Source organism: Stegostoma tigrinum, chromosome 34 (assembly GCF_030684315.1).
Source record: "Stegostoma tigrinum isolate sSteTig4 chromosome 34, sSteTig4.hap1, whole genome shotgun sequence".
Taxonomy (NCBI): Eukaryota; Metazoa; Chordata; class Chondrichthyes; order Orectolobiformes; family Stegostomatidae; genus Stegostoma; species Stegostoma tigrinum.
In genome coordinates this window covers 18981758-19008910 of record NC_081387.1, presented here as the reverse complement: position 1 = coordinate 19008910, position 27153 = coordinate 18981758, and the positions used below count along the sequence as shown (strand labels likewise).

Genomic DNA, 27153 nt, shown 5'->3' with positions numbered 1-27153 from the left:
TAGACTGCTGAGCGGACCTCTCAAATTTCAAATCTAATGTTGATCTTGCTTTTTGCAAGCACTTTGTATCCCTTGCTCTGTTCGATCATCTTGTAATGGCATGACCTGCCTGTACTGTGCACAAAACAAAACTTTTCGCTGTATCTAGGCACGTGTGGCAATAATAAATCAAATCAAATCAAATCTGCCTGGCACAGTGTCTACCATCACCTACACCTCACCCACCCAGTTAGACCAACTGGGTTGGACTCTCTCCCCTCCTCTACAGCCGATGACCCACTGACGCCCAGCGAACCGGGCGGTTGGGAGGCTCACCGAATGAAAGACGATGGACGATTTGCTTTGAGAGAACCGTGTGCCTTTAAAAAACCCATCCCCCTGCCTCTCTCTCTCTCTCTCTCTCACGCTCAATCCCATCTGCATTACAAAGTAAGCGGCTGTGGCAGCCGAGTGCTGGAGTAGTTTTTCGTGTTTGCCTGCGTTTGTGCGATTAAGCAAACCTCTGTGCACTGGAGAAGGAGGAAATCTTGGAACACCCCTTTTCTTCTGTACTCGGGAGAAATAATCATTTAGTAAGCCAAAACACCAGAAGGCCAAGGGGGAAAAAAAGGAAAAGTGAAGACATTTCGGTGGAATTGAGCACTTTCCCCCCCTCCCCTTTCTGTTCCACCACCTTTTTTTTCGTTTTTTTCCCCCCTCCCTTGTTTCTCTCTCTTTCTCCTCCTCTATCTCCCGCACACACACACACACAGTCTAAACGCAAATCGTTGGGATTTGTGTGTGTGTTAGTGTTTTGTTTCTTTTAATTTCACGGTGATAATTTTGCCAAGGGAAAACAGAGGCGCTGGACCTGTCCCTGCCCGTATTCCCGGTGCTGGGAAGGAGGATGGACGAGCAGAGCCGGCTGCTACAGACTAGGGGAGCCGGGGCCGGAGCGCCCGCGGGAGCCGGGGCTGGAGGAGGAGGAGGAGGGGGAGGCGGCGGCGGCGGCGGTGGCGGCGGCGGAGGATCCGGTCCCGGGCACTCAGTCCAGAGCGGCCTTCAGCCTCTGTTGGCTGGGCACCTTCACGAAACAGCCACGGATAACGGGGAAGGCAGGAAACAGGACATTGGAGACATCCTCCACCAGATCATGACCATCACTGACCAAAGCCTGGACGAAGCTCAAGCCAAGTTGGTCATTTTCCTTTTTTTTTGTTTTTAAATTAAAAAAAAAACAAATTCTAAATCCCTCCTGTAAGTGAGAAGGGAGTGGCGTTTTAATCTTAAATATGTTTTGTTTTCTCCGGACTAAAGTTTATTTTTCTCTCTCTGTGTCTCTTTTTTTTTCACTAACACACATTTATATTTTGAATCCTTTGTTGATGTGAATTTGTTTTTTTTTCGTCTCTTTCTCTGAAAAGGAAACATGCCCTGAACTGTCACAGAATGAAACCGGCCCTCTTCAGTGTTTTGTGTGAGATTAAAGAAAAGACTGGTAAGAGATTCTCAACGAACTCCTACAAACGCAAGGCTGAAGCAAACAGAGAAATAAGTCTCTCTCTCTCTCTCTCCCTCTTACAAAAAGGGAAACAATTATCTGGCCCGCCATCTTGGCCTTAGCTTTTGAAAGCTCTTCCCCTCCCTCCACCTCCCTCTCTCTCTCCCTTATGTATAAAACTGAAACCTTTGTGACTTCTTCCTTCTTTTTACACCCTCCCCTCTCTTCCCCTCTTGTCAGGATTGTCACAGGGAGACAAGGAAAGGTGCAAACAATGTAACTCCTGATCACTTCAGTACAAGGGAACTGGCTGGAATAGGAGTTGGAGGGAGGGAGGGATGTTTTGTATGGTCTCAAAGTGAAACCGTGTATCGCCGATTCTCCTCGCTCTTGCTGTTGATCATGTTTTTTTTTTCTCGCTTGACTTATTTTCCCCTCCCTTACTAATTGTCACCCTGTCCCTCTCTTCTGTTCTCCTCCTCCTCCTCCCACCCCCCCCAACCACCCCTTTCAACCTAGCTCTGGTTGTTGGGGGTTTCTAATAACATTCCCTTCTCCCCAACCGCACAGGCACACAAAGTTTGTGGATAGCTTTTGTGTCTTTCATCTGGGCCAAAATGGCATTATTTACAGAGGGGCATTCCAACAGGAGCTGCTTCAGACATCAAGAATATAACCATCACTATCTCTTTCTCTTCCTTTCTTTCTCTTGCAACCCCCCCCCCCCCCCCCGCCAACTCCATTCTCCACCATCCTCCAGAATACAACCTAGTAACAATTCAGTTTAAAGGCTTAACATAAATGATTTGGACCGGTAACTTTTATTTTTTTTTGCGTGTAGGTGTTTTTTTTTTGTTGAAAAAGATCGAACTGGATACTGTGTTCAGATTTTCTTTTGGGTTGCACTGCTTATTATTGTAACATTGGGGGCGGAGTAGTGGTTAGGGAACCAGGTATGAGCTGGGGACAGAGGATATTTTGTTGTTGTTGTCATCGTCGTCCTGACTCTTCTCTCCACCCCCCCCCCCCCCCCCCATTACTTGAGAGAGGAATCTATCAACGACTGAGTTCATGTTTCAAGGAAATCTTTTGAGCTGGCATCATCTACCAGGGAACTTGATCTGAAAGCCACCCTTGCACTACATAGAGGGAGCTGGAAGGGGAAAAGAGAGAGAGAGAGAGAGAGAGAGAATCTTTTCAGTTGTTTAGAGATAGGATTAGGGATTTTACTTTGGAGTATTTGCATCAATGTACAGTTTATATGAATGATTATAGGAAATATACATTATTTGTAAATTAATGAGGAATTTTGTGTTGTTTCTGGAAGATAATTTTGGCTTTTTAGTGATGTTGTCTTTACTGAGTGTTTTTATTTTGGTCTCTGCCATGTACAGGTTCTAGAATGCCTTGCTAAATGCAGGTACACTGCTCTCTTGTTGAAATATGTTTAATTATTTTCTACTGCATTTGTGGAGTTATGTTGTGTCTAAAAGAGAGAACCTACATTTATGTCAGAGATAGTATGAACTTGTGGATGCTGGAGAATCTGCGATAACAAGGTGTAGAGCTGGATGACCACAGCAGGCTAAGTAGGAATTTCTGAAGATGAGTCCAGACCTGAAACGCCAGCTTTCCTGCTCCTCTGATGCTGCTTGGCCTGCTGTGTTTGTCCAGCTCTAAACCTTGTTACCTACATTTATATAGCACCTTTCATGACATCAGGCCATCCCAAAGCACTTTACAGCTAATGATCTACTCGGTCACTGAGATGTGTAGGAATTGCATCCAATTGGCGCAGAGTATCTCCCTCAAACTGCAATCCAATAAGGACCAGAAGCTCTTTTTTTTTTGGTTCGTTCAGGGATGACTTTTAGCTAGGATAACAGGAGGGTTTCTGTTTTTGCTCCTAATATTGTTGTGTGGTACTTTTGTACCCATCTGTCAGAGAAGCCAGGACCTTGGCTTAAAGTCCTCACTGTATGATGGTCCCACTGACATTCCTTCAGTGCTGGGCATCTCATGGCACTTTCGCTCCTTGGTGCCGCATTTCTTGTGGTGTAGTGGTCTGGCCAGTCATGCAGTGCACCATCAACCCTCTACTGGTGTATTAACTGAGACAACTATTTGAAACCTTGGGAGTGGGACTTTGTCCACAACCTTGAATGTGTAGGAGGAATGCTGCCCACGACGATGTACTTTTAATTGAATGCAGCACTGCCTACATGCTGCACTGTTGGAGGAGCTGCAGACAAGGTGCAGAACAGGGTTGCTGCTGAAATAAATGTGGCGGAAGCATAACTTTAGAGAAAAGGGGGGAAGTTCTCCCTGGCCCCTCAAACTAATGCCTACTCCCTGAAATAGTGTCACCGTGGAAGCAGATGACCTGATCTGATTGGCAGCTTGCTCTGTGAATTAGCTCATTCGTTAGCAATGACCAAACTTCAGATAAAAGTGGAATAATTGGCTGGGATATATTTTGGAATAACCTGTTGTGAGCTGCTTGATTTTTAAAAATATGTGCCTGATGAATGTATTGTGCAGGTCAATGGGATTGTTTTGATGGTGAATTCTCTTTTGAATTACTGCGAGGGGACATGCCCTTTCGAAGATATTCTAAAAAACAGCCACGAACACCATGAAAGTTATTTGTGGCTCCCTCCCTGTGTTGGTACAGTTGGTAGATTATTGTGAGCACTGTGCCCAGTATCAGTGCCAAACCTAGCTAATTAGTTGTGCAAACTAAGCCAAGGTGGTGGCAGGAAATTTGGCACTTTGGTTTCTAGGGGTATGGGCCAGAGTGAGAGGGCGGCGAGGGAGCAGAACAGATTGTCAGGAGGGCGAGAGTATCTTGATTCCTCTCCAATAAACTCCATCACCGCCCCCCCCCCCCCCCCCCCCCTCTCACCCTTGTTGCCCCAGCCTCATTGATTGAACCAAAGTTCAGTTCTGGTCTGGCATTGCCAAATTATTTTACTTCATTTAAAGGGAAACAAACAAAATTCTTATCCGCGCGTGACCACATGCTTTCCTTGTCTTTGCGGCATTCTGTAACCCTCAGACACATGCGATCCTATAACTCTGCCCTATTTGTGTCTGTGTGCCCACTCCCATCACCTTGATTTGTTCTGCATGCTACAATTGTTTCAGAACGTGGAATGCATGGCTTGCTTCATAATGTTTTTGTAGTCCAGTGCAGCAGCATATAGCCTTTTTTGTACGGTTGATGTTTACACTGTGCTCATGCCTTGAGCTGCACAGAACCCTCAGCATTCCCCCCCCATAAACTGCGGACCCCCCCCCCCCCCCCCCCACCTTTGTCTCCCTTTTCCGTGATTTTTTTAAAAGGCTGCTCAAAAACATATATTTCTTTCGATCAAACATTCGGGTATCAGAGTTGAGATGTCATGTTGAGGTTGTACAGGACGTTGATGAGGCCCCTTCTAGAGTACTGTGTGCAGTTCCGGTCACCCAGCTGTAGGAAGGATATTATTAAGCTGGAGATGGTTCAGAAAAGTTTTTACCAGGATGTTGCTCCTAGATAGGCCGGGACACTTTTCACTGAAGCTAGGAGATTAGCACGTGAATACAATGGTTTACAAAATCTTGAGTGTGGAAAAGGTGAGTGGTAGGTGTCTTTTTCCTAGGGTAGGGGATTTCAAGTCACAGGGGTATATTTTTAAGATGAGAGGAGAAAGATTTAAAAAGCAGATGAGGGGTGACTTCTGTGCACAGAGGGTGGTCGGTGTGTGGAATGAATTTCCACAAGAATTCGTAGATGCGAGTGCGGTTACAGTGTTTAAAATGCATTTAGATAAGTTCACGAATAAGAAATGTTTGGAGGGATATGCGCCCAGAGTAGGCAGGTGGGACTAGTTTACTTTGGGATTGCAGTCAACATGGACTGGTTGGACCGAAGGGTGTGTCCCCATGCTGTACAAGTGCGAGAAACAGTTGGTCGCTTGAGCCCATAGCTTCTGTGTAAACACAGTCTCATTTTGCCTTCCTGCATCATGCCCCCCCGCGAGCATTCTACATTTGCATGTAGCTGTCGTTGGCAGCTCTGGAGGCTGGCTGGATAGGTGAGGGGAGGACTTAACAGATACAGTGTTGCTGGTTTTCTCAGCCCTGCATCCACATGAGAGAGCAGCGGATGGAGATGGCCTGCCATGACCAAGCTGGTAGGGTTCGAAGGTCTTTGCATGTTGCGTGCTTATGTGGGGTGAATTAGCAGACAAAATGCGCAGTTACCCAGCGTGACCATCCCTTGACTTGACTTGAAATCTCCTCTTCCCTCCTTGCCGACTGTTGGCCTGGGGAAGTGGGGTGCATTCTGGTGATGCCTCGTAGCGCTTCCTGAAGGGATTGCAAACCTACTGATGTCAGTGATGCCATACAGGGCAACAGCCTGACTCGTGCTGTTGTTGTGATAATATAGTCCGCGGCTTTGCTGCTATTAAACCCTACCTGTTACATACTACTGCGTCAGAGCACAAGAAGCCTGGGTGGTGTTTTGTGATGTTGGGCCTGTCGTAGTGCTGTGAGGGTGTGGAATCTCTGGCAAGGATCGATTTTATGCCAATACAGTTGGCGAGCCTCGACCCCTTGAGAAATTGAAGCTATCAGCTGGTGGTTTGTTTTGATCCATTTTACAACTGCAGGGAAGCGATGGCCTGGTGGTATTAGCATTGGACTGTGAATCCAGAGACCCAGATAGTGTTCTGGGGACCCAGGTTCGAATCGCACTGTGGCGCACTCTGCCAGGTGCCGTGGCCTTTGTGATCTGGAGGCAATTTGTCTGGGACAGGTACTTTCTGACCATTGTTTGGCCACAAGCCCTGGTGCCCCTACAGGGCTGGAGACGTCCTGGAGTAAGCCTCTCTGGGAGCAGCCGTGGCGATACCAGTCCACATCAGGGGCACATGGACCTAGGTGTATGTAGGAATGGGTGACAATGCTGAAAGGAGACAAGTCTTTCTGTCCGTCCCTCCCTGCCCCACTGAGTGCATGTCCGTGTCTGTGACTGTCCCTGCCCCACCCACCATGTGCGCATGCTTGTCTTGAGTGCATACCCCCATGCTCCCCACCCCCATGTGTCTGCCCCTGTTCCTCATCGCTGTCACTTTCTCTTTGTGAGCACCTATGTGTATCTGCAGTGTAGCTCTGTGCTCACTTGGCAGCAGTGAGCAAGCCGCCCCAGCAGAGGGGAGCAATTAAGCACAGCTTTTTGGATCCTGGTAAACACAGGAGGGCTGTGCCAAGAAATCCTGCTCCTCTATTTGGGGGATGGTGCTGGCAGCCTGGGCCCTGCTATAAATGGGCCGAGGAATAAAAATAGCCACTTGAGTGAAGCTGCTGGTTTTGGTGTCTGCTGTAGACAGCAGTCGGTGTCTGTACCCTCGCTGCTCCCAGGGTTCTCCCTTCAGGTGCTCGCTTTGCCGGGTGTGCAGTTAGTGACCAGCAGGAGGAGTTGATGTGGGGAGGGTTTGAGAGCACGTGGCTCTGTCCATGCTCCGGGCACGCGGAGATGCTCTATTGGACCATCGTCTCCAGCTTGGGGAAGTGGGACGGTTGGCCTCTGCTGCACGTGGCCTTCCTCTCCGTTCTGGTGCGCCACCCTGTCAACACCTTCAGGACCCCCTCCTCAGCGCTAGTCAGACTTCTCCTGGAGAGGCACCTGTCCTGTTCACCCCACCTATCTCTCTGTGGTCATGAATCAAGTTGCCATAGTATCATTGGACCATAGGGCTGCTCTCTCATTGGGGGCAGAGGGAGAGGGAGCAACAGAAACATAAGAGGACCACCACACCTCAGGCAAGTGGGAGGGAGAGGTGGAGAAGGGAGTCCTTGACTTTAACCTTGGGAAATGAGCCCACATTGTACAGCTTCGCAAGCCAACCACCCAGTCAACTTGGTCCCTGTGGCCATCAACGCCACAATCCTACCGCGTCAGTGTTGTCGGGGGTGGGGGGTGGTGCTCGCAGATGTACGGCCACCCGACCCATCAAACCTGTCCCACGGCTGCTTTTGATTCCGGCCCACTCCCCAGTTAACCTTTCACCTGCTTGCTGACCTGGAATCTCTTGCCTGTCTGGCACAAGGGGCACTCTTTTTCCCACTGCCTTCTGTGGAAGTGAAATCCAACGTCTACATGAGCCTCCTCGTGAACTATAATGGTGGTCTATTATCCCCTCTGTTTGGATTCAGAGAACAGCATTGCCGTATGGTGGGCTGAAGAGCCTGTTCTTGTGCTGTACTGACTGGTGTGATTGCCCACTAAATCAGACAGCTTTATTGAGAATTTAGAACAATACTGCTTCACATGAACCACAGTTATTCCTTGGGAGATCACTTTGAGATGATGGTTGGTTTGCAGGGAAGTTGTTTTCGGCAGAGATCTTGCCTGCTCCAACCACCAGCGCTGCTCCCATCTTTGGTGCATCTTCTGTCTTTGTTGAATGCTCCTCGAATGTGGGATTTTACAGTGGGCTCTCAGCCAGAATTGAGTTCAGAACTCCCAGGAAAACCTCTTCGGGCGTACGTGGGTTAGTCAGGCGTCTCGTTGATAATGTGGAAGGGCAGGAGCTCAGCAGGTCTGGCGGCATCTCGGGAGAAAAATTGGCGTTAACGTTGCAGTTCTGGTGATCCTTCCTCAGGTGTCTTCCCACGTTGTCGAGTGACAGGGTTGCGTGAAGACTTGAAATCTACAAAATTGTGAGGGGCTTGGATGGGAAGAAATGTTTCCTACCTTCAGGGACAACCAATAACTAAGGGTGAGGGGTGGCTCCATAAAATGTCGTAGCAGATTTAGACCGTTCGGTCTATCGAATCTGCTCTGCCTTTCGATCGTGGCTGATATGTTTCTCAGCCGTTATCCCCTGTCTTCTACTTGTACCTGTTCATCCGTTACCAGTCAAGAAACTCTCTCCATCTCTGTCTTAAATGCACTCAATGACTTTGCTTCCATAGCCCTCGATGGCATTGTGTTCCAAAGACTCGCCACCCTCTGGCTGAGGAAGGTCCTCATCTCCGGTTTAAAGGCCATCCCTTTACTCGGAGACCATGTCCTGGGTCTTAGACTGTCCGAGTAGTGGAAATGTCTTCTGCACGTCCACTGTACCCGGGTCCCTCGGTGTTCTATAAGGTTCAATGGGGATATCCCCTCATCCTTCTAAATTCTGTAAGAGTACAGACCCAGAGACCTCAGCTGTTCCTTCATTCGCAGGATCACTCATAGATTTGAGGAAAGGGGCAGGAAGGATGTGAGGAACAATATTTTCACCCAGTGGGGTGGTAAGGATCCTGCACTCGCTGCTTTAGTGGTGCTTGAGACAGAAACCCTCAGAACACTGAAGGAGGTGCGCAGTTGCATTGCTAAGGCAATAAAGGCTGTGGGCCAAGGGCTAGAAAATGGGATTTGAATAGTTAAATGGCTTTTTGTTTTGACTAGCACAGGTTCAATGAGTTAAATGGGCCTTTTTTCTGCACTGTACCCTCTGTGACCTCTTCCTGTTCCACCGTAAGTACTTTTCTGGTTTAAACCACCCTCTTATTAATTTCAACCAGTTTGCTGCGATTTTATCGCATGGTACTCTGTTTGGATTCAGGTGGTGATGGTGGTGTAGTGGTGAGGTCACTGGGTTCATCTTCCAGAGGTCCAGATAAGTGCTGTGGGGACATGGGATCAAATCTCACCATGGTAACGAGTGAAATTGAAATTTATACATTTGGAATGCAAATCTAATCAATAATAGTTCCTTGAAGCTATTATCGGTTGTTGTAAAAGCCCCAGTTGGTTCTCTACAGCCCTTTTTTAAAGTGAAACCATTGTCATCCTTACCTAATCTGGCCTATGTGTGACTCCAGACCAACAGCAATGTGCTTCGTGCTTAACTGTTCTCTGCAATGGCCCAGCGAGTCACTCGTAGAGGCCCACAGCATTGAAACAGGCCCTTGGGCCCCACTTGTCCATTTTGCCCAGTTTTCACAACAAAACTAGTCCCGTTTACCTGCTTTGGGACCATGTCCCTCTGTGTCTCTCCCATCCATGTACCTGTCCAGACATTTCTTAAGTGACAGCTATACTTGCCTGCCCCACTCTCTCTGGCGGCCCATTCCAGACACGCCACCCTATGTGTGAAAAACATTGCCCCTCTGGACCCTTTTTTTTTATCTCTTCCCTCTCACCTTAAACCTATGCCCTCTAGTTTTCGACTCCCTTGCCAAGGCAAAAGTTCTTGGCTGCGTACCTTATCGGTGGCTGTCGTGATTTTATAAACCTCTATCAGGCCACCCCTCAGTCCCCTACACTCCTCTCAGTTCAAGGGCAAGGGGATTTGGGCATGTGGTGCCCACACCCCATGGAACTGGAATTTTAAAAAAAAAGTTAAATTCATAGCGTTGCCGAATTATTGTACAGCTCCCATGCGTTTACTGCACCATGCACATGGCTGTGGGCTCAGGCCAGTGGATGAACACCTTCCTTGCGTGAGTTTATATTGGGGAGGTGGTGGGATGATGGGTAACGTCTGGAGCAGATCGAAAACGGGGACAGGTAGGTCACGATGCTGTGGATGTCACAGAGACGTGCCTGCAAGGGGGTAAGGACTGGGAACTAATTATCCAAGGATACGCTTCCTACTGAGAGGATAGACAGATGGGTCATTGTTACCCTGATAGTAAGAAATTAACCTGAGAGCAAGAAGTGATAGAGACTCGGAAGGTGTAGAGTCTGTGTGGGTGAAGCTGAGGGATCACAAAGGATAAAGGACCCTGGTGTGAATTGTTGCAGGCTGCCTAGCGGTAAGGATGTGGGGGTAAAATAGGCAGGAGACAGAAAAGGCCCTAAAGAAAGGTGCTATCATAATAATCATAGGGGACTTCAATATGCAGGTGGTCAAGGGAAAAGAAATCAGATGGTAGTCAATTTCAAGAACAGGAATTTGTGTAATACCTTAGCGATGTTGTGTTTTTGGAGCAGTTATCGGTAGAACAGAGTAGGAAGCGGGCATTTAGTGTTTTGTAATGTCGCAGACTTGATTTAGAGGTGAAGAACTCCTAGGGGGCAGTGAGCAAAATTTGATAGAATTCACTTTGCAGGTTGCGAGAGAGAAGCTGAAATTAGAGGTAACTATTATAGAGTTCGTACAGTACGGAAGCGGGCCATTCAGCCCATCGGATCCACAATGCCCCCTCCGAAGAGCATCCCACTCAGGCCCCCCCACCGCCCAGTCCTACCCTGTAACCCTACATTTCCCATGGCTAATCCACATAGCCTGCACATGGCTGGATGCTATGGGGCAATTGCGCATGACCAATCCACCCAACCTGCGTATCTTTTGGACTGAGAGGGGAAACTCGCACATACCCACACATTCCATATGGACAGTTGCTTGAGGCTGGAATCAAACCTGGGTCCCTGGCGCTCTGAGGCAGCAGTGCTAACCACTGAGGCACTGAGCCGCTGTCATGTAATTACGGTTAAGTAAAGGTAACTGCAAAGGGATGAGCGAGGAGTTAGCCAGAGTTTATTGGAAGGGCAGCTGAGCAGGGAAGACGGAGGAGCAACAAAGACAAGAGTTTCTGGGAGTAATTCAGGAGGCACAACAGAAACTCATGCCGAAGGGGTATGAGGTAATCCTGGCTGACAAGGGAAGTCAGGGACAAAAGAAAAGCATACAATGTGGTGAAAATCCGTGGGCAGCCTTTTGAAAAACCAGCAGAGGACAACTGAAAAGCAGTGAGGGGAGGAGAAGATGAAATATGAGAGTAAGCTAGCTAGTAATAGAAAATGAGTTTGAAAGAATTTTTTTGGATATCTAAGAGGTAAGAGTGGACATTGGACTGCTGGAAAATGATGCTGGAGGAGCAGTAATGGGGAACCAAGAAATGGCAGAGGAACTGAATATACTTTGCATCAGTCTTCACAATAGAAGATAACAGCAGCATACCAGAACTTCTAAAGAGTTGGGGGGGTAAAAGTGAGTGTTAATTTCCATCACCTAAGGAGAAGGTGTCAGGGAAGCTGTACAAAACTCTGGTGCGGCTGCACTTGGAGTATTGCGTACAGTTCTGGTCACCGCATTATAAGAAGGATGTGGAAGCTTTGGAAAGGGTGCAGAGGAGATTTACGTGGATGTTGCCTGGTATGGAGGGAAGGTCTTATGAAGAAAGGCTGAGGGACTTGAGGCTGTTTTCATTAGAGAGAAGAAGGTTGAGAGGTGACTTAATTGAAACATATAAAATAATCAGAGGGTTAGATAGGGTGGATGGGGAGAGCCTTTTTCCTAGGATGGTGTCGGCAAGCACGAGGGGGCATAGCTTTAAATTGAGGGGTGAAAGGTATAGGACAGATGTCAGAGGTAGTTTCTTTACTCAGAGAGTAGTAAGGGAATGGAATGCTTTGCCTGCAACGCTAGTAGATTTGCCAACTTTGGGTACATTTAAGTCGTCATTGGATAAGCATATGGACGTACATGGAATAGTGCAGGTCAGATGAGCTTCAGATCGGTATGACAGGTCGGCACAACATTGAGGGCTGAAGGGCCTGTACTGTGCTGTAATGTTCAATGCTCTCAGCTGAGAGGTCTGAATGTGAATGAATTACCCGGATCAGATGGGCTACACCCCAGAGTCTGAAGGAGATTTCAGAGACACTTAGTGCATGATCTTTCAGGAATCACTAGAGTCAGGAAGGGTTCCGGAGGGCCTGGAAAATGGCTGATGTGACACCCCTGTCTAAGGACGGTGGGAGGCAGAAGACCGGAACATACAATCTAGTAAGCCTGACCTCAATCATTGATAAGATTTTGAAGTCCATTATTAACAATAAGAATGCGGGGTGCTTGGAAGTACATGGCAAAATAGGGCCGAGTCAGCATGGCTTTATCAAGGGGAGGTCGTGCCTGACAAATCTGTTAGAATTCTTTGAGGAGGTATCAAGCAAGTTGGACCAAGGACTGCCAGTGGGCATGATCTATAGGTAGTTCTCCTTTATTGCAATAGTTGCGTTCTTGCCTAACTTTGCGCGATAGAAATTTGTGCTATAGGGAAACCAGTTTAGAGGGCCGCTATGCCTGTGCAGCAGAACGTTCACATTATCCAAACAACGTCCACTATTCATCGATCTCGTTAGAGCCAGTTTGCATTAGCAAAACCCTAGTTGTAGGGGTGAAGGCAGGAGTACGAGGCTGAGAAACATCAGCCGTGATTGAATGGTGAATCAGACGGCATAGCCTAATTCTGCTCTGATATCTCTTAGAGTCTTAGAATCATACAGTACAGAAATAGATGCGTTGGTCCAACTAGTGCATGCTGACCATGTTCCCAAACTATGCTAGTTCCACCAGCCTGCCTTTGGCCCATCTCCCTCCAAACCTTCCCTATTCGTGAACTAATCCAGTATCTTTTAAATGTTGCACATGTACTCACATCCACCACTTGCTCACGAAACTCCTTCCGCTTGCAAACCACCTTCTGTGTTGGCGATAAAAAGGTGGCCCCTCATGTCTCTCTTATATCTGTCTCCTCTCACCTTAAAAACATGCCCACTAGTTTTGAACTCCCCTACCTTAGGGAAAAGACCTTTTGCTGTTTTATCTGTGCCCCTAATGATTTTATAAACATCACCCGTCAACCTCCTACGCTTCAGAGGAAGAGAAGTCCCAGCCTATTTTTAATAACTCAAACCTTCTATTCCTGGCAGCATCCAGGTAAAAATATTTTCTGAACCTCTCCAGTTTATTAATAATCTTACTATAACAGAGTGATCAGAACTGCGCACAGTTCTCCAGGAGAGGCCTTGCCAATGTCCTGTACAACTTCAACATGATGACTCAACTCCTGTATTCAGTGGTCTGAGTAATGAAGGCAAGCATGCCAAGCACCTTCATAACTACCCTGTCTACCTGTGATGCAACTTTCAAAGAACCATGTACCTGAACCCCTGGGTCTCTGTTTTACAACATTACCCAGGGTGCTACCAGTAATTATATAAGTCCCGCCCTTGTTTTACCAAAATTCATTTTGCCCAAATTAAATTCTATCTGCCACTCATCAGCCCTTTAGCCCAACTGATCAAGATCTCTTTGTGATCTTAGATAACTACCTTCACTGCCCACTCTGCCACCCATTTTGATGCCATCCGCGAGCTTACTAAGCATGCCTGTTACGTTCTCATCCGAACCATTTGTATCGCGACAAGTGAAAGTGGAGCCAGTACTGATCCCTGTGAAATGCCGCTGGTTGCAGACCTCCGGCACCACCCTCTGTCCTCTACTCTAAAGCCAATTTTGTATGCACTTGGGAAGCGCGTGGCAATTCCCATGTGATCTAACTTCACTCATTAGTAAAGCCCTTGTAGGTAGTCTAAAGTTTAAGCGAACAACGCAGTGGATCTACCCCGGCAATCTTTTCGGTTACTTCCTCTAACTCCGTCAAGTTGGAGAGGCGCTATATTTCCCTTGCACAAAACCGTGCAGACTATCCCTAATTATTCTGGTGATTACATGCATTTGTTAATCCTATTTTTCGGAATCCCCTCCAACAACATACCCACCACTGATGTCAGGCTCTTGCGTCTATAGTTCCCAAGCTTCTCCTTACAGCCTTCCTCAAAGGCGCATTATTAGTCACCCTGCAGTCATCCTGTGTACCTGTAAATCATACAAATATCTTGGCTAGGGGCCCAGCAAATTCCTCCCCTACTTCTCACAATGTCCTGTGATGCACTAGATCAGGTTCGGGAGATTTCTCAACCTTTTTATATTTTTTTAAAAGACCTCTAGCACTTCCTTTTCCGTAATGTGAACTGTTTTCAAAACAGTATTTATTTCCCTGAATTCACTAGCCTCCATTTCTTTCTCCACAGTTTAAAAACTGATGCACTTAGGAGATGGTAGAGATTTAACACGAGATGACCTTGTTGATTTTTAGGGGGTCCTACTCCCTCCCTCCCCTCTCGCTGTTAATGTACATGTAGAACCTCTTTGGGTTACCCTTAACCTTATCTGTCAAGGCTTTTGCATATCCCATCTTTGCCTTCCTGATTTCTCTCAATACTACCTCTACACTTTTTTTTTATACCGTTCAAGAGATTCATTTGATTCCTTTTTAATTCTTGACAAGAACCTCAATGTCTTTATTCATCCATTGTTTGCTCATCCTACCAGGTTTGCCTTTCACTCTGACAGGAACACATTGACTCTGAACCCTGGTTATCATGCTTTTGAAGGCCTCCCACTCGTTATTTGTCCCTTTTACCTGCGAGCAGTCTACCCCCATCTACTTTTGAAAGTTCTTGTCTAATACAACGGAAATTTGCACTACTCCAATTAAAGGTTCAACTTTTATGGAAGGCTTACATTTGTAACATACAGCAGGAGCTGCAGATGCTGGAGTCTGAAATAAATGAGGGGCTGGAAGGACCTGGCAGGCCAGGCAGCAACACGGGAGCAGGAAAGTTGACGTTTCAGGTCGTGACCCTTCTTCAGAAAAATCAGTTTTGGTAACTGTTTTTAAGCTATTAGAGTTATGGATACTAGACCCAGAGTTATCCCTGACTAACACTTCAATCACCTGCCCTGCCTTATTACTGAAGAGAAGGTCAAGTTTTGTTCCTTCTCTGGTAGGAACACTTGCATGTTGATTTTTTTTTAAAAAAGTTCTTGAGCAAAATCTAACAAATTCCTCACCATCCAAACTCTTAACATTTTGATAGTCCCAGTCAATGTTTGGAAAATTAAAATGCTCCACCATTACAACCCTGTTATTCTTGCATATATCTGAGATCTCTCTCTACAAATTTGCTCCTCAACTTCCCTCTGCCTATTATGACATGGATTGGGCAGTGCAGTGCCCTGGATTGATGTTCTGCAGGCATGGATTTTAATCCTATCATGCCAGGTGTAAAATTTGAATTGCCTTTTAAAAAGCTAGCGAAATGGCAATCATTGTGAATTGTCCCCAAAGCACATATCACTCACTGACATTCCAGAGAGGAGTAACTCTATTGTGACTCCAGAAGACAGGAATGTGGTTGTCTACAGAGTTAGGGAAGGACAGTAGTTGCCAGAGATGGTCTCATGCTATGGACAAATATTTAAAACAAAAACATCCTAGCAGTCATAGTCACACTGTTCTGGTATCAGCTTTATAAATCTTTGCCAATTACTGCTAGTACCCGTGTCCTTGATTTATAATGTTGAGACTGGACTTGTACACAGCTCTGTGTGTGTGAGTGAGAGAGGGAGGAGGAATGTGGTATGTTTGTGTGAAAGAGATCTGACTAGTTTGTGAGAGAATGTGGTTTGTATGAGACAACATGATTTTTTGTATGTGTGTGTGTAATACGGGAGAGTGGGTGGCATTTCTTGGTGCAGCTACAATTAATTCCTTTTAATATATGAGTATCGATTTGAACTGGAGATTTTCAGCACATTTGATCTTACATTTGTCCTGTTTTTTTGAGAAAGCTTTGCACGCCTCCGCAAGATGTCTTCATTGGATTTTGTTTCTTTTTTAACCCCTTCATTTGTCACTAATATTTTTCTGTTTGCTTGGCCAATCTTTCAGGATGTTAATGGTCTGGTCCACAATGTCTGCATCAACCCTTCAAAGTTCATTCCAACCTGGACCTAGCCCTGTAATCCTGCATTTCCTGTGGCTGACCCATCGAACCTACACGCCTCTAGACACTATGGTCAATTATAGCATGGCCAACTCGCCCTAACCTATACATTTTTGAACTGTGGGAGGAAACTGGAGCACCTGGGGGAAACCCACGCAGACAGTGGAAGTTTCCACAGCGTGGAATTGAACCCGGTTCCCTGGCACTGTGAGGCAGCAGTGCTAGCCACCCCTACTTGTTCTGATTGACCATTTGCAATGGACAGTAAGCTGTATGCTTGCTCGCTGCGGGAAGAGCGTGCCCACCGTTGGATGTGATTCCGCTGTTGGGAGACACTTATTTAATAATCCAGGCTGTGTTGAGTTGTATCGAAAACCAATTTGAGATCGTCAGGCAGGCCTGCAATATGATGGATTTGCACATGAGAGAAACTGCATATCTAAACACAAGACTCTGTGGTGTATCGTCATTGCACCTTTGGTTTTGTTTTGTTAAGCTCAAAGGGGCTGGTGGAGACAGCCTAACCTCTATTACAGCCTGATGGTAGCACCCTGAGAATGATGATTGACAGTTAACTGTTATCACTATATTTCCAAGCCAGTGACAGCCCAATCCATTTACCACTATCACCCTCACCCTGCGCTGTTTGAGACTCTGTTCTTTTTATTGTCAAGCCTGTTCCTTGTATTCCAGACCTGACGAATACAAGACAAAAAGCTTCCTCTGCGCATCTCTTGACAGCACTGCAATCTGCCTCCCTGACCTGGTCTGGCCTATGTATCAGTGTGGACGTGGACATCACTTTCTCTCCCCTGCAATATGGCCACCTCTTAATGGCCCTCTTGAAATGGCCCCGGTAAGCCCCGTGGCTCAAAGGGCAAGGAGGGACAGACAACAAACACTCTCCTCACTGATGAGGCCAGGAAAGAAATAAAGGAAATACATTTTCTGAAGAAGGGTCTAGGCCCGAAATGTTGGCTTTCCTGCTCCTCTGGTGCTGCTTGGCCTGCTGAGTTCATCTAGCTCTACTGCACCTTGTAATCTGAAAGAAATTACAACCTGGGTTTTGAAATTGTGTTAATTTGGTTGTTGTCACCTTGATGGTTGCATTCTGTCACCTGCTGGCCTGATGTGAGGTTTTGTCCGTCTCGTACCCTCTCCCTATGCCGCAGGGATCCTTCTGCTTATCGAGTTGGCTAGCACCTGTCTTGGAATGAAGCAAGTTTCAGTCAAAGCCAGCAGTTTGCGTAACCAGCTGAGCTAGCAATGCCGTTCATTCACAGATTGCATTAGTCTTGCCAGTGCTGTGCCTAAAGGATGAAGCTGAGGTATGATGGAGATTGTGAATGGATTGTTGGAGGCAGTCCAGAGAAGGTTTACGAGATTTATCCCAGGAATGGAGGGGTTGCCTCACGGGGAGAGGTTGAGTAGGTTGGGCCTGTGCCCATTAGATTTTAGCAGATTGTGCTAAATCAGGACATTCAAAGACTCTGAGGGAACTTGACAGGGTTGATGTGGAGAGGCTGTTTCCTCTTGGGAGAGAGCCTTGGGTCAGACGGCATCATCTCACAATAAGGTGTCACTCTGAGGACAGAGAAAAGAAGGAATTCTGACTCTCTGTGGGATTCTTTACAGCAGAGGGCTGTTGAGGTTGGGTTGTTACATGGCCGAGACAGGCAGACTTTTGATCAGGGAGAGAATCAAGGATCGGAAAAGGCAGGAAAGTGGAGTTGGGGATTATCAGATCAGCCAGGATTTTGTTGAATGGTGGAGCTGTTTCGGTGGGCTGTGAGTGGCCCACTTGCTGCTCCTGTTCCTTATGGTTGGCAAGGTTTCTTCTTGTAATAGATTTTCCCAGGAAGGCTTGCTGATTTCAGATGGCAAAAACCATGTGACCCCTGCCACAACTCCGCAGGCTCTTTGAGGCGGAGTGTGACCTGGACTGAGGTTCAGGGGCCTACTTTTTGAATGTGTCTCCCTGGCCGCCTGCGCTGGGAGTGATGAGCCATCTGTTCAGCTAGCTCCAGTGGATGGTTGTGGATGTGGTGCCAATCAAGCGGGCTGCTTTGTCCTGGATGGTGTCCAGCTTCGAGTGTTGTTGGAGCTGCACTCATCCAGGCAATTGGCGGGCTTTCCATTACACTGCTGACTTGTGCCTTGTAGATGATGGGCATTCTTTGAGGAAACAGGAGGTGAGTCACTCACTGCAGTATTTCTACCCTGTTACCTGCTTTCTAGCCACTGTGCTGATGCAACAAGTCCAGTTGAGTTTCTGGTCAATGTTGATAGTGGGGTATTTTGACATGGGGGCACCGTTGAATGTGAAGGGGCAGTGGAGGGTTGCAACGGTTGTGGATACGCCAACTTTAAGTACATTTAAGGCGTCGTTGGATGAGCATATGGACGTACATGGAATAGTGTAGGTTAGATGGGCTTCGGATCGGTATGACAGGTCGGCACAACATCGAGGGCCGAAGGGCCTGTACTGTGCTGTTATGTTCGATGGATGGATTGTTGGTGATGGTCATTGTCCTGGCATTTGGGTGAAGTGAATGTTGCTTGCCACTTCTCAGCCCAGATCTTACTGCGTTTGGGCGTGAGCTGCCTCGGTCCCCAGCCGAGCTCTTTGCAGCCTTGCTGTTTCTAGCATCCAGGCTATATGCCAGTAGTCTGCCCAGATTTATGGTTTGACTGTTTCTGCCGTGATCTGACATAATGGAGAGGCCTGCTGAGCCTCTTCAGAGGGCAGTTAAGTGTCACCCACGTTGGGGTTGGGGTGGGGGTGGGTGGTGGGGGTGGTGTAATGCTATCTGTCTCAGGAAAAGAAAAGGCTGGGATTGGTCAGTGGGTGAATGATTGATTGGACTGTGTGGCCAGAGAAACAGCGGCGAGGTTAGATTGTTAGCTCATTAAGTATGAGAGGCGAGAACTATGGAATCAATTAGTAAGAGTAGTTTAGGATAGATTCTTTCAGATTCACAGTGAAGATGTACCTTAAATCTTGCTCACTTGAAGGGACTGTTACTGACCAACACTAGAGCGCTAAAACTCCAGGGTACTGTTGAGTTATCCAGGAAGTGAAACAAATTTGTCGAGGTGTTTTTGAAAGCATGTGATTGGATATTTTGACAGTTTGTTTTTTATTTCTCCCTCTCACTGGGGAACTATTCTACGTTCTGAACCTTGACCCCGTCCCAGCTAACCCAGGTTTCTGCTTCTCATCTACGAGTACAAAGGCGTGACCATAAGATATAGGAGTGAAATTAGGCCATTTTGGCCCATTTAAGTCTGCTCCCCCATTCAATCATGTTTCTTGGTCTCCTGCCATCTCCCTGTCACCGTTAATCCTCTTGCTAACTAAGAACCTAGTGATCTCTGCCTTTAATACACTCAATGACTTTGTCTCCACAGCCCTCTGAGTTCCACAGATTCTCACCACCCTCTGGCTGAAGAAATTCCTCCTCATCTCCGTTCCAAAGGGCTGGCCCTTCACTCTGCCCTCAGGTCCCAGTCTTTTCTACTAATGGAAACATCATCTGCACGTCCCCGCTATCCAGGCCCCTCAGTATTCTGTAAGTTTCAACTAGACCAGCCTTCATCCTTCTAAACTTTATTGAGTACAGACTGTCCCTCAACTGTTCCTCATATGACAAGCCCTCCATCCCTGGGATCGTACTGTGTGGCCTTGGGCTGTACACCTGGGGGGGAGGGTTTGGGTATGAAGAGGTGGTGAAGTGAGGCTAGTCGAGACTGAATCCGACCTGCCATTCCCGGTGAGCCATTAACAGTGATGCCATTCCAATAGAGAATTCCTCATTTGACACTGATCTGTCTGTATGTATATCATTTTCCTTCTGATCCTTGCTTGTCCACCAGTGCCCACTTCTGGTTATCACCGTGCATGAGCATCCCGCTGCTGGATACCCACAGGTTGAGGCCATTCAGCCCTGTTGAGTCTGTTCCCCTGTAGAATCTGATTGGAGCCAACATCCTCTGGCATCCTTCCCCACGCCCCAAACCCAACTCCACCACCTCCCTCCAGCCCTTACTCAAGTTGGTGGGTTGAGAGAAGTTGCGAGGTGGGGGAGGGGCGCGTTGGTCAAGGCAGGGAATGAGGCAATGACACTGGGGTAGGTCATTCTGCCCGTCTGACCCATGATATCCCGATGAAAGAACCATGTCAATTTAGTCTCCCCTCCTCGGGCCTTGCTCCCTCCCACACAACATCCTGACACTAACCTCCAGGATGTTGTCTGGGATGCTGCAACTGAGCTCTAAGGGGAGACTAGATAGCCTTAGATTGTTTTCTTTAGAGCAGCAAGGACTGAGGGGGGCGGGGGGGAGACATATAGAGTTGTGTAAGATTATGAAGATACAGAGCAGAGACCCCTTGGTCAGGGGTCAGTCATGAGGGGGCATAGTTTTAGGTGAAGCGGCAGGAGATTCAGAGGGAATTTGAGGCAAAACATCTTCGCTCAGTGGATGGTGGGAATCTGGAATGTGCTGCCTGGGAAGGTAGTGGAGGCCAGAAAAATATTTGGGTGAGCACGTCAAATATCCTAACACACGAGGACAAGTGCAGGAAACTGGGAGTGATGCACTTTGTGGTAGTTATGTCAGTGCTGACTCGAAGGGCCAAAGGGCCTTTACTGAGCTGTCTGAACCTAATGAAGCTTCTCAAATCTGCTTCCACCAGCCTTTCGGGTGAGTGCCTTCCAGATTATCCCAACTCCCAGTACGACAGGTTTCTGCACTCCCCCTGGCTCTATGGCCAGTCATGGGAAAGCTGGGACCAGTTGGGCTTGTTTCTAGCTGAAAGCCATTTTGTTTCTCTTCCATCTTTCATTTACATTCTCTGCTTGGAGGGAAGAAAAACCCTATCCATCATTTCCTAGATACCACCCAAGTGACCAAAAGCCTTGCTTGCCCCCTGCTTCCAGCGCTCCTCAGCTATGAGCTGCTCAGACACCAGGCTTAATATGTGAGCTGGGACCTGATTAAAATCTCTTGACGGTTCCTTTTAAGAGAAAGAGGATAGTGAGCCCTGGAGAAGGGGTGAGGTTTCTCCAAGAGACAGATGATGAGGGGTTTGGGGAAAGAGAAACCGGGAAGTTGTTTCGGAGTGGGGGGTGGGGGTGGTTGGTCCGAAGGGGGACAAGTGAGAAAGTGTGAGGGGGGCAGGGGCAAGGCCTGGGAATGGCGTAGTCCTGGCGAGCACACGAGCTGCAAACGTGCTGTATCTCCCAAGGTATTGGCACAGGAGTCCGCTGGATTGTTAGGCCAGTGAGTGGTAACAGAGTTGACAGAGCCATCCTTCGCGGATGGAGTGTTCGCTGTGTCTCTGTGTGTTACACCACGCTAAATGCCAAGGGCCGAGGGTGAAGGGCCTTATCAAGTTGTGCAGTTCAGTAGTGTCAGGGCCACTTACCACCCAGCAACTGTACAACTGAGTTTTCTCTTTCCTTCCTTTTTCTCTCGTTTGCCTCTCCCCCACTCTCCTTCCCCCTCTTCCCCACCCCCCCATCTCACTTAAACCCCTCCCACGTCTCTCTTACCCTTGTCCCGCCTCCAATTTCAAACACCCCCCCCCCCCCGCCGGCGTTTATTTCATAAAATCCCTATAGCTTGGAAACAGGCCAATTGGTCCAACAAGTCCCCACTGACTGTCTGAAGAGCATCCCACACGGACCCAACCCCTTTCCCTAACCCTGTGACCCTGCATTTCCCATGGCAAACACACCTAACCTACACATCCTTGGACAGTTTAGGTAACTTAGCGCAGCCAATCCACCCTAACCTGTGCATCTTTGGACTGTGGGACGAAACCCACGGACACGGGGAGAATGTTCAAGCTGCACACAGACAGTTGCCTGAAGGTGGAATCGAACCTGGGTCCCTGATGCCGTGAGGCAGCAGTGCTAACCGCTGAGCCACCATGCCGTGCTACCCCTGGAGTGTGACCGTGTGGCTGTTTGATCTTCCTGTGTACGTTATCTGGATGCCTTTAGCACACCTGCCAACAATTGATGCGAAAATCGGTGTGGGTCAAAGCCTTGTTTCCTTGAAATTCTTCCTGCGAGGAAACAGCTGTGCGCTTCCTCTGGGATATGGCTTTAACTTTGAATCTCCCTGTGGGGTGCAGTGCTGGAACAGGTTCCTCCAGGAGATGTTTTAATCCAGAAGTGTGCTCTGGGCTCTGAATTCAATTCATGTTTCCCACATTTTGTTCATTGGTGTATTGGTGCTTATCACTGGGCCCACATGTATTACCTGCCCTTGCTGAGCTGCCTTCTTGAACCGCCACAGTCCAGCAGCTGTAGGTTGACCCACAATGCTGTTAGGGAAGGAATCCGAAGGTTTTGACCCAGTGGCAGTGAAGGAAAGGCGATATATTTCCGAGTTAGGACTGTGAGTGGCTTGCAGGGAAAACTGCATGAGTGGTGTTCCCAGGTATCTGCTGCCCTGGCCCTTCTAGATTCTAAAGGTCAAGGGTTTCAAAGGTGTTGCCTCAGGATCAGGTGAGTTCCTGCAGTGTGTCCTGTAGATCATTTGTGCTGCTGTCACTAAGCGTTGGTGGTGGAGTGAGAGGATGCTTGTGGATGTGGTGCCAATCAAGTGGGCTGCTTTGTCCTGGATGGTATCCAGTTTCAAGTGTTGGAGCTGTATTCATCCAGGCAATTGGAGGGTATTCCATTACACTGCTGACTTGTGCCTTGTAGATGATGGGCTTTCTTTGAGGATACAGGAGGTGAGTCACTCACTGCAGTATTTCTACCCTGTTACCTGCTCTTCTAGCCACTGTGCTTATGCAACAAGTCCAGTTGAGATTCTGGTCAATGTTGATAGTGGGGTATTTTGTCAGGGGGGCACCGTTGAATGTGAAGGGCAGTGGACGGATTGTTGGTGATGGTCATTGTCCTGGCATTTGGGTGAAGTGAATGTTGCTTACCACTTCACAGTCCAGATCTTGCTGCGTTTGGGCGTGAGCTGCCTCGGTCCCCAGACGAGGACTTTGCAGTGTCAAACTGAGTTTGCTTTGTTGTTTCTAGCATCCAGGCTATATGCCAGTAGTCTGCCCAGATTTATGGTTTGACTGTTTCTGTAGTGATCTGACATAATGGAGAGGCCTGCTGAGCCACTTCAGAGGGCAGTTAAGTGTCACCCACGTTGCTGTGGGCCTTGAGTCACATGTAGGCCAGACCAGGTGAGGGCGGCAGGTTTGTCTTCTGTAGAGATGGTGAGTGAACCTCGTTGGATTTTGACAACAGCCAAATTGTACTCATAACGATAGCAGTTGCTGGAACGACGGTCCACAGTTCAGAAATAAGGCCCTCCTGTTTAAGAATCCAGACCTTTGTTCGTGCTCACTGTGACTGGGGCTAACTTTCTATTCCATGTTCGTGTCAATTTATTGAAATAAATTCCTTCCAGCTGCTATGGTGGTATACGAACCAGTGTGCCCGGGGCTCATCAAAGTCACAGGCATGTCACAGCCCAGAGGGAGGCCATTCAGCCCACCGGTGGCTTTCCAACTGAAAAATGCACTCCTGCCCTTCCTCTGCCTCCTCCTTTTCCAGGTAATATTCCAACACTGCCTTGAAAGCCTCAGTTGAACCTGTCTGCAGCTTGCCGTGGGAGATCTCAGGATTGCACGGTGGCTCAGTGGTTAGCCCTGCTGCCTCAAAGCACCAGGGACCCGGGTTTGATTCCAGCCTCGGGCAACTGTCTGTGTGGGGTTTGCACGTGTGTCTGTGTGGGTTTCCTCCGGGTGCTCCGGTTTCCTCCCCCAGTCCAAAGATGTGCAGGTCACTGGTGGATTGGCCGTGCTTAATGCAGGGGGTTGGTGGGGGGCTGTGGGTCTGGGTGGATGCTCTCCAGAGGGTCAGCGTGGACTCAACGGGCTGAATGGCCTGCGTTCATGCTGTAGGAATTCTGTGGGGTGGGCGGGGGGGGGAATGCTCGGCTGACCGGCGTTCCCAGAGGGAGATTTTAAGGAGCTTCTTAAAGGAGACCCCCCCCCCCCCCCCCCCCCCCCCCCCCAATCCCGATTTAGAAAGGCTGAGAGAGAGAAGGGTCCAGGGTAGGGACTTGCGAGCTTTGGGTCTTGTGGTTCTCCCCAATTTCACGTCAAACGCAGTCTGTTGTGAGTGTCACCAACACACACCCCCACCCCCAGGGCAGTGGTGAGCGCCGATTAACCCCGTCCAATACTCCTCTTTGAGGCTAGCCGGGTGGAGAGGAAGGGAGAGCGGGCTGTGATGGAGAGTGGCATTAGCAGCTGTCCAATAAAAACTGGAACATCTCGCAAGTCACTCATTGCCTCCTTAAAGCACCCCCAGAGTGATATAATTTCATTCTTTAGCAGCAGTAATCTGTGAGCGTACGGTGATGAGTGTAATTTTAAACATGTTTGACAGTATATCGCACACTGGAGGTTGGCAGTGTGGAGGATCCCACATTTAACACAATCTTTAATCAATATGAGCTGTCAGGGGCTGTACGCGCTGGGAAATCCCTTGATGTTGATTTTTATTTAGCGGGATCACAGAGAGCAGCCCAGTCCGACACACCGCACAGTCAGCTGCAATTCATCCTGAGATCTTTCCCTCTGCCTACTCCGCTTAAGCTGATCAGCTACAACGTGAATATTCCAGTCCTGGGGAACGGCTCTCAGCTAGCCTTCTCACTCCCGCCTCCCCCACCCAACTCCAGTCCAACCTGCAGTTGACTACCTGGTCCTTCCTTGCTTCCAGTCTGTCTCTGCCTGCTCACTGTCCGCCCTTGCTCAGTGCGTAGCTCTCCCAGCTCCAGGTCGTGTGGCTGTGGGCCTGAGTACGATACTCGCATGTCAAATGGGTGGCTGCAGTTTTTGGATGAAGGGTCGCATCCTGCCTGCTGACCCGCTTGCGTGTCAAAGATCCTGGGCCTTAACTTCGAAAGGAGGGCAGGAATGTTTTCTTCTTACTCGTGCACTCACCATATCTCTCTGACCGGCTATCTCGCTCGTGCTCTGTCTCTTGCTCGTGGTCACTTACACTCACTCTCGTACTCGCGCGCACTCTCGCTCTCTATTGCGCTCGCTCGCACACTGTCTCTTGCCCACACTCGTGCACCTGCTCACCTACCTTGCTCGCAATCCTGGTCGCCGTAGTACCCACTTGCCTGTGTTCTTTATCTTCCTCACGCCTGTGATCCCTCGTTGCTTGACTGTTCTGGCCCTTGCGGCAAGATGCAAACTGGGTGGGGGTCGGGGGTGGGGGCGTGGAGGTGTCGGAGAGGGGACTTGCCACTGGAGAGGCGGTGGCCTGCTGGTGTTACCATCGGATTACCATCGGCCTGACGGTGCAGTGGATTAGTCCAGGCAGACAACGCCATAGGCATGGGTTCCATCGCAGCAGGCAGGGAGTTTGCAGCCAGCTCGTGAAAAGATCCAACAACGGAAGGTACTGGTGACGCCAGACTATCCTTGTGAAAACCCGCCCGCAATGCCCGGTCCTTTTAGGGGGAGGAAGGAAATCTACCGCCTCCTTACCCGGCCTGGCCTATGTGTGACTCCAGACTCAAACCAGTACCGGCACCAGTAACACCCCTCCCCAGGAGAGATTAAAGGAGGGGGAAGCAACTGTGTTCGTTGTGGTTTGAGGCTTTTGCTATTACTCACTGGAAGGAGTGCTGGACATCAGTGGTGAGGCTACATTGACCCCTTATGGCACGCACTTCCTGTCTTCAGCCCTTTTGGCTGCGGAGACGACCCAGCTCCGTTTTACCATCGCCTCGAGTCCGGCCTACTCTGACACTTCCCAGTCCTGGCTTTCTGTGAGCTTGAGTTTGGCCGAGAGTCTGCCTCTCGTTCACACATCAGCAGGTGCTGAGCCGCGGTCACCGGTGTGCTGCCTGACACCGCGGGTCCCGCCCACCACCTCTGTGCTTCCAGTGAATTTTCAAAGCCGGCTTCAAAAAGCCTCCATGACCCTGCACCCGTTTGCCTTCTCCTCCAGCTCTACTCTTTGCAGCATTCCCAATCTTAGCTGCTCCAGTATTGATGGCTATCTGGGTGATAAACGTTGCAGTCCTATCTCTCGAAATTCCTCTGCCTTCTGTCTCTCTCTCATTTTCCTCTCTTTCGCTGCACTCCTCCTCCTAAAATGTTGAAATCCTCCATCAGCTTTTTGCCTTTCTGCCCGATCTGCTGCTCGTGTGCCCGAGTGTCAAGTGGCCTTCCAGCGGATTACTCTGTTTCGGTCCGGGGACGGTGCTGTGCCAGAGGATTCCTGAAAGCGAATTGCTGTACATGTTGGAAATGTGGGATGAAGATGGAAAGGGGGCTGCTGCCTCATTACAGAGGGAGGGAGTGCATGATAGGCGATTGGTGGTTTAATCTGAGGGTCACCTTGCATCGGGAGAGTCATAGAACTGTTCAGCATGGAAGTCGACCCCTTGGTTTAACTCATCCATGCCAGCCAAATATTCTAAAATAATCTTGTTCCATTTGCCAGCATTTGGCCCATATTCATATACCCATCCTGATGCCTTTTAAGTGTTGTAATTGTACCAGCCTCCACCACTTCCTCTGGCAGCTTGTTCCATACACGCACCACTGTCTGCGTGAAAAAGTTATCCCCTCAGCTCCCTTTTAAATCCTTCCCCTCTCACTTTAAGTCGATGCCCTCTAGTATTGACTCCACTAGCCTGGGCAAAAGGCCTTGACTCCTCAACCTGTCCATGCCCCTCATGATTGTATAAGGTCACCCCTCAGCCTCCGATGCTCCAGGGAAAGTAGCCCGAGCCTATTCAACCTCTCCTTATTGCTTAAATCCTCCAACCCTGGCAACATCCCTGAGCCCTTTCAAGTTTAACAACATCCTTCCTATAGCAAAAAGACCAGAGTTGAACACCATATTGCAAAAACTGGCCTCACCAATGTCCTGTACAACCTCAACTTGACCTCAGTGAACCAGCTGATAAAGGCAAATGCCATCTTCACGATTCTCTGCCTGCAGCTTCACTTTCAAGGAACTATCAACCTTCACTCCAGGGTGTCTCTGCTCAG

General features: G+C 48.5%; 1 protein-coding gene across 4 annotated transcripts in view; it reads left to right on the top strand.

Annotated features, from left to right (window-relative positions):
• Positions 1–411: 411 nt before the first annotated feature.
• LOC125446662 (pre-B-cell leukemia transcription factor 2-like) overlaps positions 412–27153 on the top strand; it is a 68566-nt gene continuing 41824 nt past the window's right edge. For all 4 annotated transcript variants that reach the window (XM_059639367.1, XM_059639365.1, XM_059639366.1 and 1 more), the window contains exons 1-2: positions 412–1173; positions 1404–1477. In XM_059639367.1, coding sequence (XP_059495350.1) covers positions 887–1173; positions 1404–1477 — 361 coding nt within the window. In that variant the 5' untranslated portion in view covers positions 412–886. The remainder of the gene's footprint in view (positions 1174–1403; positions 1478–27153) is intronic.